Raw genomic sequence first — 12,961 nt, forward strand, 5'->3', positions numbered from 1 at the left:
GGTCCCCAGGGACATTAATATAAAGGCTTCTCTGTCTAAACATGGACAGTCAGAGCAAATGCCTGCTTGTTCAGGACCCTTTTCTGAAGAAGGAGCAAGGAATGGCAAGGCTTGAGAGTTTTTCGGTGTTACACCATGAACACAGACCAAAGTGTGGTAAAAAATCCCAGGATCTGGAAGAAGGAAAGCTAGACAATAGATATTGTGCTGATGATCACCCTGATGTCTTGATCACCCAAATGATCACCTAGTGTCTTGTCACAGTGCTGATTCTGTGAATAACTTCTCACTATTACCTCTATCTCTTTGTCTTGGTACCTGTTACATGGGATGGGTCTCAGTGAAGCCTTTGTTCTAGGTGCCTCAGACCATGTCTTTCCTGGTTAGCTGATGGTAGGGAGTATTTTAGATCCCAGCATGAGCACTCAGAGAACAGGCAGGTCTGAGTCAGTGAATTCCACTAGGTTGAGGAATGGCAATTACTACAGATACTGAGAAAATAACAAGCCAACAACCTGGAAAATGGAGATGGAGGAAAAATGAAAAGACTGAAAGCAGACCAAGTCTGTATTGCAGTCTGATGAGCACTGCAGTGGCCAGCTAGCTGTTGACCACAGCCTTACCATTTTGCCTTCAACTCTACAGTTCTTTGATAGCAGGTCAGACCAAGGGCTGACAGGAATAGCATAAGGCTGATCCTTGGGGCAAGGGATAGACCAGACTTGTGTCTTGCATTCTCATTTATTTGGAAGGTAATCTAACCACTTTGTGTGTGGGGAAAAGGAACAAAATAAAAAAATAAATCCAGGAAATAAAAAATTCCTGTGCAGCTTTTTCTCATTAGTGTTTGTTTACAAACAAAATAAGCTGAAGCTTTCAGTGCTCCTTTTCTACTCCTTCCTTATGTCCATTTGTGTTCTGCCACTACATAACTTGCACAGTACCCATGATCCATGGCTCACCACTTGATATGTTCAGGTGGAACTCACTGGGATCCTTCCAATGTTATTTTTCTGTGATATCTCAGAAAACTTAATGATGAAATGGATAGGCATCTCACTGAACTGGAAATAAGCCTAAAACCATAGATTGGCCCGGGGAGCAGAAATGCGTATAAACACCCCTTCTCAGTTGTGTAAGAAAGACACTTGTGCTGAGTGGATCCGGAAAAGTAAACAGAGAAAGAGTTCCATGTCTGCTTTGAGCTTTGAATCTCATTAAGAATTTCTTCATTTAATACAATGTTAATGATCCTTATCAGAGATCCCCACTGTACCAAAAAGACTAGAAAATGGCATTTTCAGAGATGTTATGATTTCTCAAGTGAGCTCCTCAAGTGAACTTGGCATCAGTTCTTTGTTTATGAAAGAGGAATCACTAATGCATTTCAGTAGGTGTATTAGTTATACTTAATTAAGAAATTGTAAGGGTTCCTTTGGAACTATTCAGTACTAATGTATAAACACAGTATTTTGTTCATGCAAGTACCACTTTGGAATATCATGCAATACCCTCCTGAAGGGCTGTTACATTTTTATTGAAACTTTAACAGGAGGAAGTAAGGATTTTTTTCAGCTGAAAGGATTGGTGTTGCATTTACTTTTTTGTTGGAAAATAGTAATCTGGTGGCTAATAAAACTGCAGAAGAAAAAGACCCTGCATCTTTATCTTCCAGTTGAAGGAGCAGGACACAGATACTAGAGGCATCTTTGTTCTTATCACTGAAGAAATGTGCAAACATTTGCAGGACAACAGCTTTCTACAGCAAGCATGGAGCTGTACTCTTTTGTTTCCAAAACGTTCCTATAGGCATTGTTTTGTTCTACTCCTAAATGGATGAAGAGCAAAGGTAGGACTACTTTTTGTACTTGCAAAGAGCAGCAGGTTAATGTGGACACAGGCAACAAAATCTTTCCTGGCTATTGTCTTATTGTACTGATATGTGGAAGATTTTTTTCTTCCAAAACAGGTGTGATGGCCTGGATCCCTATGTGCCAGGCCCCTCTCTGCCCTTCCCCTTTTTGTCAATGGGACAGAAAGACCAGGCAGACACCAGGCTGCCCCAGTAGTGTGGAAAAGTCAAAGGCTTTATTCTGACCAGCTGACAGTATGTACTGGTTCTTTGTGGATGAGTTATTTTGATCTCATCCTTGACAAGAAAAAATTTGTCCATGCAATTAAGGGTTCTTGAACTGGCCCTAGTCTGAGTACAGTGATTTTGGAGTATGTAGTTTGTAACCTTTTTTGCTCATGTCAACTCTGATAACTTTCTATTGGGTTGTACCAAACTCTGTATTGAAACAGGCATCGCCTGGTGGAAGCTGACTCAAAAAAAGTAAGAAATCAGGAGCTGCCTTACATTGTGCACCTCTGCAGAACACAAAGTCTTGGAGTGAGATTGGCATCTAGATTCATTGCTGCTTTACAGATGGGGAGACTGAAGAAAGGAGATGCAGTGGGGTATGTCTGAAAAGCTCACAATATACAGACTGTAAGTCTCGGGAGAGAGCCCAGAAGGGAGCATAGGAGATCTTACTGGGCAGAGATCCTGAAGAGCTCCGTTCACTCATTCTTTCCCAGTGTCATTTTCAAAGAAGAGTGAGACAAAAAACTATGGGAAAGTGCAAGTCACCAAAACCATCTTGTAATGTCAAGAACTCTCAGAGTGAAAGACAAAAATGACGTTGTGCCGCCCATCCATCATCAACTGCTCTTTATTCCTTCCTGCTTGGCCCATCTAGTTGCTGAAAGTCCGAAGGCCATTGTTTTGTTTTTACCCAGTCCTAAGAGGGAAAATGTACATTCCTCCTGGGTTTAAACAAAGTTGCAGGAGTTATTTGTGTACAAGATAATGAGCAAGGAGTAGTACGTTTGAGGCTGTTTCATTTTTGGGAGTCAGAAAAACTCATGGATGATTCAGTTGATTTTGCAAGGCATTGTGGAATGGAAGTGTGTTGCAGTAGCACTGAAAAAATCCCAACAAGTTCTAGAGATCAGTGGGTTAGGTCTGGCTATAGAATACGTACTCCTTACTTTCCATTTTATTTGAGACTGAACTAGCTTCTTCGTAAAATGCTGTTTAGTGATCATTCATCTGTCACTTTGTCTTAGCTGCAGGGGATGGTGGTGATATGCTGGAAACACCTCTTTCTTCTTTAAGGGTGAGAGGAAGTGCATTAAAATGGGATTGCTGTCCAAACATAACATGTTTGGGAGCCTGCTGTTTCTTGTCTGTATTTTATGCTAGGGAGAAGTTACACTCACCCCCCCAACCCCTCTCATTCTGCTCCTGTAGACTGTAGTTTTGGATTTTTACTCTGTCTCTCACTAAGATCTGTATATAAATCTGGATCTCAGCATGATGCTTAGCTGACTGTTTAATAGATCAGAATAGGTGGAGATGCATCCTGCTGTGTAAGAAAGACACATAGGCCAAGGAGTCTACATGAGGTATTGACATGGCAAATAGGTATCTAAACTCACCAAAGGTGGGAGTGTGCTTTACCTGAAGCTTAATGCAGCTTTGGACTCCATTTCCTGGGCTGTGATTCAGGCTCTGTAGGAAACCTCACTCTTCAGTGGTAGACAGAGGCAACTGAAGGTCACAGTGGGCTTCTATTTACTGTAATGGGAAGCCAGATACCCAGCACACGTGGACACATCTCTCAGCAGAAACTTGAATCTAGCCATCCCTGTTGGGAACTGGATTTCACTCTAGTGGTGAGAACTGCTCTCTCAGCCAGTCTAGCTCATTCAGGTGTAATCAGCAGATGTAACGACTTTGCTGGAGGAAGGTAAATGGGCAGGAATTATAGCACCATATTTTGAGGACAGAGGGAACAGAGGTTCAGCTTGTATTTTGTCTGAAAGAATCTCACCTACTGGTGTGTATTTTGGCTGCAACAGACAATGGAGTTTATGTCACAGCAGCCAGGGGAAATAATTTGAAAACATCTCTGTAACACCTAAGGGATTTGGACAAAAACACTTGGTCAAGATCTGATTCCTTTAGATGTGATTCATATTGGGGAAAAATTGCATATGAAATTCCTTTGTTTAGTGAAGTCTTCATATAAATGCCAGCCTAGCCTTTCCTGACAAATTAGTGATTAAATATCTTGACTTCTGGACAGAGTAAGGAGTCCCATAGTGATGGCTATAAGGCTTTTTTCTTAATGGCAAATTCACCTTTTTCATGAGCCTTAAAACGAGGAGAGGACTTCTTGTATACCAGACATCATAAGCTTTGTGTTATGGCCTTGATGAAAAAGGTCTCTCTCCAGTGATTCCATAAAACATTCTTAGTTCTCGTTCTGAAGTGATGCTGCAACAATGAGTGACCCATTCCTGTTCCAGTACAGTACTCTGTACTTAGCTCCAGATGTTTGGATGATGTGATAAAAATCATGCTGTGATTTAGAAACTCTGAAACATCAGTTGTCCTGTCCAATCTAAATATGGCTCAGCCACAAATAGTACTACCAAAAAAACATCTGCAAAATTTCCTCAGGGCATGCCTGCTTCAGGTAACATCTCACTGCTTCCTCTGACACCTGTGATTGAGAGGGGGAACTTCTGCAACATATTATGAGATCTAAGCACACGCATATGCAGCCGTCCTGAAAGACAGGTATGGGGTGCTATTTGTCTGCAATATGAAATGAGATTTGTGCAAAAGAAATTCTTCTGATTTCACTTAATTACCTTACCTCAAGAAATGGTGTGTGCAAATTTCCATCATCCTTTGCTTAACTAAGAATGCCCAAGATGTTCCTATTAATCTTTTTCTCTGTAAGTCATCTTTAAATATCCTAATCCTGATCCATATAGCTTTTGCGGCAAATAAATTTGCATGTCAATATTTAGGAGAATTTTTTTTTTTTTTTTTAACAAGTAAAAAATTGAGCACTGCTCCTGCAAGTTGATTCTGTCAGTTTATGTTTTCTGTGTGAAAGCTAGATTCATGTCAGTCACCCATTGAAGGGTTAGGTCATGGGAGGTGGTGCTCCTGTGACAGAGGTCAGGCAGTTTAAGAATTTACTTCCCTTCAGTTCAGATGCAGGATCTGTTTGGGTATGTGCTTTTCACTCTTTTCCTTGGAAAATTCACTTCAGTCACTTTCAGTTGCCATTTAAACCACTTACTTGTGAGGTCTCACAGAGTGACGGAATATCTGAGGTTGGCAGGGATCCACTGGGGTTGCCTAGTCCAATCCCGTTCTCAAGCAGGGTGATCTACAGCAGGTTGCTCAGGGCTGTGGCCTATGAAGTTTTGAATATCTCCACAGATGGAGATTCTGCAGCCTCTTTCTGCAACCCTAAATTTTTTTTCTTATGTTTAAATTGGATTTCCCGTATTTCAGTTTGTACATATTATCTCTTCTCCTGTCACTGGGCACCAGTGAGAAGAGTCTGGCTCCCTCTTATTCATTCCCTTTCATCAAGTATTTACGCACACTACTGAGATCTTCTCTTTTTCAGGATAAACAGTCCCAGCTCTCTCAGCCTGTCCTTGTATGAGAGATCCTCGAGCCTCCTAATTGTCTTCATGGCCCTTTGCTGGCTCGTTCCAATACCTCCATATCTCTCTTGTATCTGGGAGCCCAGAACTGGGCACATCACTCCAAATTTGGTCTTACCAGGGCTGAGTAGAAGGGAAGGATCCCTCAACCTGCTGGCAACACTCCTCCTACTACAGCCTAGAAAGCTGTTGACCTTCTTTGCTGCAAGGACTCGTTGCCGGCTCATGGTCAGCTTGTCCACCAGGACCCCAAAGCCTTTACTGCAAAAGTACTTTCCGGATAGCTGACCTGCTTTCCAGCTGTTTCACTGAGGAGTGTCTCCCGTATGTTCCCGAACAACTGAATTACTCTTTTTTCAGATGGCTGATGACAACTTAAACCAGCAGATGTCACATGAAAGTGTATCTGAGTGCACTCGTAGTATTTGGCTTAACACTTGCTTGCCTAGTTCTTTAGCCCATATGGATCAAGGGAATGACTATTAGTTTGGAATGCCTGCCAGGCCACTTGTCTTCCAAAAAACCCCACCTCTGAGATGCTTTCCCTCAAGGAAGTTTTTCCCTCAAGCGGCAGGGCTGTTTATTATAGCCAGAAAGGTGACAGTTTGCACATGTTGTCCTGGAGCTTTAGCCATTTCTGTGTTCTTCCTGTGGCCTTGTCTAGAGACGTTGGAAACAATGTTGATTGAAGCTCCTTACTGATTAGTGATTACTTTGGCATTCTCTGTCTTCTCTTTATGTCAAGGTAGATGTTATGGCTGGGATGTGAAAGAAGACAAGAAGACCCAGGCTTATCATATGAACAGATTCAGTAAGCGTGTTATTCTCCTCTGTTTCCTCAGAAGATTCAAAAGAAGGCTTGAGGACAGAACTCCTGCTCTTCCCTTCTGCTTGTGCCTGTAACTGTAGCATCTCAGTTGCATGCAAATGAAGTCTCTGGAGCCTCCACTGCTGAACTGTTAAAAACAGAAGCTGTTATCCAGGGAATGTTAACAACAAAGCCTGAAGTTTAGGATGAAGAACAAATGAGACAGAAAAAAAGCTTTTCTCTACCAAAAGTAACACAAGAGATTGGAGTTAAAATGTAGTGTAAAATTTTGCTTCTCATAATACATTTCCTTCCAATTAGTTAACAGTGATACCACAGTGCAGCATTCTGCACATTTAGAAGGTGACTTTGAAATCAGCAGTGAATTAAGAGAGTCTGTAAGGATCCTGAAATACATTCTTGTTCTTGTAGGTGTCCTGTGTGCTGAATAGCTGCAAAATCAAATGTCTAAAGTATTCAAAATCTTGGTCTTGTCTAAGAGATAAAAGAAAGTCTACACAATTTCATTCCTTACATGATGAGCTGAGCTGACATTATAACTTAATGATAGTCTAGAAGTAGTGCTTAGAGGGAAAAAAATAATCTCTTTCTGCTGCTGAATTCTGCTTCATAAATAACGAGTGTATTACACTGTCTGGGTAGCTATAAGTGGAGAGAAGCTAAAGAGAGATAAACTTGATAGATTATTGAACCCAAATCAGTTTGATCATCAGTGGAAATATTTGTTGAGGGGAATCCAGAAATTAAAGGTGTTACTGGCATTGGTCATCAATGATTTATGCACAGTAAGGCTACTTAGGGACATCCCTGCAACAGGGATGTGTGATCCAACTAGTCTGCATTGCCTTTCCACTTGTTATGAAGTTCTAGCTTGCTTGCAATTTCAATTAGCCTTCCTTGCATCCCAGGAAAGAAGTCACCAGACGGTCTGAGTAAATTTGCCCTCAAAATGCAAGAGTTCCTGTATTACCCTGACCTTGCAGAGGAGGATGCAAAATGACAATAGGGGAAGGCTGACAATAGCTAGGAACCATGAATATTCCAGCTGGGGTTTGTTTGGGGTCCCTGGGTGTCTTCCTCTTTTTATCCACAGGTTTCCCAACAGGATGGAAGTATCAAGAGGCTTGTGGTTAGCTAGCTGAATGGAGACAGTCATGTTTACTGTTATTATTTCCCACCTGGCAAAAACCCCATCTATAACAACCAGATCTTGTCAGGCGTAAAAGGATCAGTTTCCCCATGCTTCTTATGGAAGATGTAAAGGGGCCACTACTCTGTCACATTTTGGGGGATTGGAGGGTTGCTTTTGATTCAGGGTTGCTTTCAATTTAGGGCTCTGGGAAAACATGTGACCTGGAAAAGAAATGTGGAGGGAAAAGCCATGGGATCTGCTCACCTCTCAACAAATTCCTTGGTGGTTGTTAGATGCAGCAGTTAATCTGATAACTGTCATCTCTGGGGCAATTCAGGAGGAATCATCCTGACAGGTTGCAGCTGTTTCTCCCTGTAAGAACCAAGGTTCCACCATTGCCATTCCAAGAACTGATGTGGAAAGCAAGAGCAAACATAGTCCTCCAGAACTGTTGACACGCTGAAGAGGTAATTTATAAGGGAGGGATAAGGGGTTGTGAAAACCTCTTCCCTTCACTTAGACTCCAATAATGCCAACAAACAATTATTTGGAAGGACTTTGACAGTGTCTTCTTCCAGCCTAAGATAGGCCGGATAACTTTGCCTTATGCAAGGCAAGAGTTGTTAAATATGTATACATGTATGTGCATGTGAGTATGTGTAAGAACAAGGCTGTGTCAGATTAACTCAGTTAAGTCTCAGCCAGCAAGGAGCCAATCTGGAGCTGACCTGACCCAGGAACTAAGGACAGTAACCAGCCACCTACAGTGTTCTTCCAGGGTGAAGGTACATTTTTTAGTAAATGATGCAGGGTGTTTTCCTGCTTCAGGCAAAGTCCAACACAACTCCCAAAGGATATGTGTCTTCACTTCATCCATGTAATCAGGCTTGATCCTGCTGCAGCCCTCCAGTGCCCTGAAGATGTAGTATCACAGTAAATGCCTTCCCCCTTTCCCCAGCACCTGCTTTCCTCTCCAGCTGGATGATTGCCAGTTATTTGCCAATAAAAGTGCCTCTGAAATACAGAGTAAATGCCTTTATGCAGCCCTGTGGGGACAGAGCGGCATGCAAGAAGCCTCCCCATTTGCATAGTTGTGCAAGGGCTTTGCACAACAACAACGAGCTGGCTCAAGAGCACACAGGGGCTGAAAATTTTGGACCAATGTGCACGCAGGGGTAGAAAGAGAACCAGGCAGAGCCAGGATCCCACCTACGTACTAAGCATTAGAGGCAGTGGTGTCCAAGGGTAGATAAGAGACATGTAGAGATGCTGCTGCTTTCTGATCCATGGTAGGAGCCTAGAAATAATCAACAACTCCAAATGTTTGCTAATGCTGTGTGCTCCTACCTGTCATGGCATGTGTAATTTCTGGCAACAATTAAGGCTGTGATTACTCATCCCTGCAATCGAGATTTCAAATTCTTTTCCTAGCCCTGGTGTCATTTCTTTCTGGATGTATCACCTGCCTGTTACATTGAAGACCCTCCAAAATCAATCTTCAGTCACTTGACTGAGCTGATGGAGTGAAAACATTGTATGGATGGCAGCTTGCCCCCTTCAGGACTGCGAACCAATTGTGTTGCCATCATGCAAGTCTACAGATATAGTCTCTTCCTGTTGCTGCCATGCTTCTCCCACCAGTGCTAGGTAACCCACCTGGTCAGGCTGGGTGCTTTGCTCACCTCCTGCCTCTGTGGGGAGTGTGCCTCCTCCTCAGTGGAAGGAGAAACCTTTCCAGATGCAGAGGGAGTGGAAGGAGGTCCTGAGTGTGGGGAAGGAGAGAGCTGGCATCATAGTGGTTTTCCCACATTCTTACAGAGCTGACTTTCTCTTGTGCTTTTTTTAGGGGCTACCAAAGACATGGGGAAGATGTTGGGTGGGGATGAGGAGAAAGACCCAGATGCTGCCAAGAAAGAAGAGGAACGACAGGAAGCTCTCAGGCAAGAAGAAGAAGAGAGGAAAGCCAAATATGCCAAGATGGAGGCTGAAAGAGAAGTTATGAGACAAGGGATTCGAGACAAGGTAGGGATCCAGCTTTCAGCACACAAGGGCAACTCATAATACTCAGTGGAGAACTACCGTTTTCAGCTGATTTGTGACCATTTGCCTGAGCACCTGGCTAGAGCCAGGTAATTACTTTGCCACAATAAGCTTTCCAATCTTGTGCACTGTCCCTCGAGCTCTGTCCCTGTTTAAACACACCTCCCACACTGAAAAGCCCTGCAAAGTTGAAATAGAGAGAAGATGAGGGGAGAAAAATGTCTACTTTTCTCATCATCTGTTGAACACTCGTATTATTTTAAATGTTACAGGCTTCTCTGTCCCTGTATGGGTGCTTTCCAAGCTTGCATTTGTGGTTTGTGAGAAGGGTCATAATTCAGTGTGTTTCTGAGAGATACAGTCCAAGTATCTTCTGTATTGCTTCCAAGGCTTTCTTTGTGTTGACAGGTAAAATGGGACAAATCTACTCTACTTTTCATATTTAGGCTTCCACTACTCACAGGGGATTCATCTGAAAGAAAAAGAGTTTCATTTGTCTGAGGGACTGAACCATTGGGAAGCACTCTCTTCTACTTAAGTTGATTCTTGTAATGATACAATTTGGCGTGAGAAGGAAACGAATAATTGTGAGGATTCAGAATGAGATTGAAAAGAAATGTACAAAACAAACCTTTACTAGAGAAGTGAGCTTAATTTAAGGTAGCTGAACCCATTGTTACGATACATTAGCTTTTAAGGATTGATGTGTGAAGGGAGAAGGCAGTTTTGCTGCCTCACCCTCAAGACCGCATCAAAATTGTCTCTTTAGAATAACTTAGTTTTATAGGAAGAGGTCCTGGAGCTCAGATAACTTGGAAAGAAATGCGGGTAATGGTTGGAGGAGGGGTTTCTGATGATGAAGGCCTGTGTGTTGACTTACATCACATGCCAAAGAACAATAGAAAATACCTGTAGACAGAATGAGGAAGTCCTGCTCAGTAAAAGAGATGTTCCCTGTGCAGTGCCTACCTCTGCACAGGTTACAGTGCCCTAAGAACATGTCTGGAAGAAAGCTTAAAAGACTCATCACAGGGCTGAGATGTCCATATGTCCATCACGGCTGTCCACAAACAAAATTATGTCTGCACTGGGCCAAACTTCTGACCCAATCCTTATGATTCAGGAGGGAAGTACGGATAAGGATGACTTGTTCTGGTGGCATAGTGCATCTTGTAAAGAGGTATCAAGAATTGTTCTGCAAATAAAGAAATTTGGGAGTATGCTTCTAAGAAAAGAAAGTACAGGGAATTGTCTACTAGTGACACTGCCAGAGAAAGGTATTCATATGATCATTTAAAAGAGGGTATTAATTATCAGACAGACAGATTCAGAACCCCTACCTGGTCAAAATTTGTTGTTTTTATAATGTATTTAATGAATTAAATACATTAATTAATGAATCTAGATAGTGTAATACATTAACATAAACATATCAATGTGTGCAGTATATGTTTAATGTATGTTTATAGGTGGAACTCTTTCTAAGCAATGACATAGGTCTACATTAGACACGAGGGAGAAAAAAAAGAGAGTAATGAATTTCTGAGTTGCAGGCAGATGGGCTAATGCCCTGTTTTCACTGGTCGCTGTCTCTTCCGCTAAACCATTGAAGTGTTCCCAGAGGTAGATGGGGTTGCATTTTTCTTGCTGTTGGGCAAATGGCTGTAAAAGCATTTAAGAAATCTGAGATGCCCTCTGTTACAAATCCAAGGTGATCTAGACTAGAATTCACACGTTCATGAGTAGAATGCATACAGCCTGAGCTTGGATGAAATATCCAGCCAACAGGGATTTCCCTCGGATACTGTCAGCTATCTAGACTTTGTTGAGCCAGGCTGAGTACTGGGTAGTGAAGTCTCTTGGAAATGCATTGACTCCTGAACAACATGGCAAAGGGTTGGCTCTGCAGAGAGAGTAAAGTGGGATACTTGGAGGAATGTTGTTTGACCTCAGTCAAAGCTCTGGATTGCAGCTTTTCTAGTGAGGTGGTGGGTTACCTTTGAGATTAGCAACAGGAAGTCCTGCTTTGGGGAGTGCACCCAGCTTGTGAAAACACAGGAGCTCAGTTTCCTGTGGTTTTCTTTCTCAGGGGATAATCCCCGGTAACATGCATTTGAAAGACGAAGCTGTTTTCTGCAGAATCAGAAAAGATGGATAAAGCTGTAGAAAGGAGCTGTATTTTTTTTTTTTAAATTTGAGAGTTCCATGAAAGAAAGAGATTATTTTGTCCTGTCAAAGAGATGGATCTGATAATATACAAAACTCTGTCTCCAAGTATCGTGAATTGGTGGCTGGAAATGTGAAACAAATGTTGAAAGAATAGAAAAAAGGGCTGGATTATTTCCTCCATTACTTTTTTATTTAAGAATTACCTTCATTTCTTCACCAACTCCACTAAAAGCAGAAATATAAAAAAGGAGAAAACTGAAACAGAGATTCTGTCTGGTATGTATACATACACAAGTTGTTGTTAGCAGGTATGAATTAAATCCAAGAAGTTTTAAGTATTAGAGATCTCCCTAACGATATTTGCTCATTTCTTACATAAAAGAGTAAGAAATGAGCACGTGAGTTGAGTGAGTGAATACAAACAGATTATTTATGCAGAATACAAGTTTGAAAGTGTGTATCCTAGGTCATGAACCCACAGTCACGAAGTTACTCCCTTAGTGCAGCTGCAGGATGTCAGGGAAACAAGCCAGGGAATCACAGCTTCATCACTTAGTTAATATGGCTCTAGCTGAAAGGACAGGCTCATCATGTTTGTTTTGGACTTTTTGCCTTGGCTCTTCCACAAGTGTGATGAATGCACTCTCTTGTTTAGGGCTTCAGGAAATGTGGGAGCTATGGCAGAGCTTGAAAGGAATGATGACAGGTACCACAGATACGTTCCAGCATGTGTTAACTTCAGGTTTTAAATCCAATCTGTTAAACTGAGATACACAAGCCCTCAGCCCAGCATAGCAGCTGGGCACAGAAATGACTTAGGGAAAGGGTAGAATCAACTATGCAGCAATCAAATATTTTTTCATAAAAAATATGCAGTATTTTCATTTGGAAATGAATATTTAAGGATGACATTTGGACATAACGTTTTGAAATAACTGGACCACCAGTTGTCTGCCAGCTCCTACCCAATATTAAAGTCCAGCATCTGATACTGACAATGGATTGAAAGAACGTAAAGAACATAACTGGGGTATACTCCAGCTTCCTTCTACCCCAAGGTGCATGTATGCAGCTTGCTTTCTGATCTGATCTGGGCTTGATCTCAACACTACTGCCTCACAGATCTTCTGGGCCCTACCACAGCTGTCTCTGGGGAGAGGTGCCACACCTGACCAACACAGGCAAGACTGCTGAGAGGCATTCAGTGCCCCTGTGCCTGGTAGGTCAGGGTCTGTTGCCAGCGCCCCAGTGGTGAGGCTGTGGATAGCTAA

At 42.2% G+C, this 12,961-nt stretch overlaps 1 protein-coding gene across 1 annotated transcript in view; it reads left to right on the top strand.

The window, feature by feature from the left end:
* Window positions 1–12,961, top strand: part of CPLX1 (complexin 1) — a 114,237-nt gene that overhangs the window by 63,653 nt on the left and 37,623 nt on the right. Inside the window, exon 3 of the mRNA XM_050913680.1 lies at window positions 9,328–9,503. Coding sequence (XP_050769637.1) covers window positions 9,328–9,503 — 176 coding nt within the window. The remainder of the gene's footprint in view (window positions 1–9,327; window positions 9,504–12,961) is intronic.

Source organism: Gymnogyps californianus, chromosome Z, assembly GCF_018139145.2.
Source record: "Gymnogyps californianus isolate 813 chromosome Z, ASM1813914v2, whole genome shotgun sequence".
Lineage (NCBI taxonomy): Eukaryota > Metazoa > Chordata > Aves > Accipitriformes > Cathartidae > Gymnogyps > Gymnogyps californianus.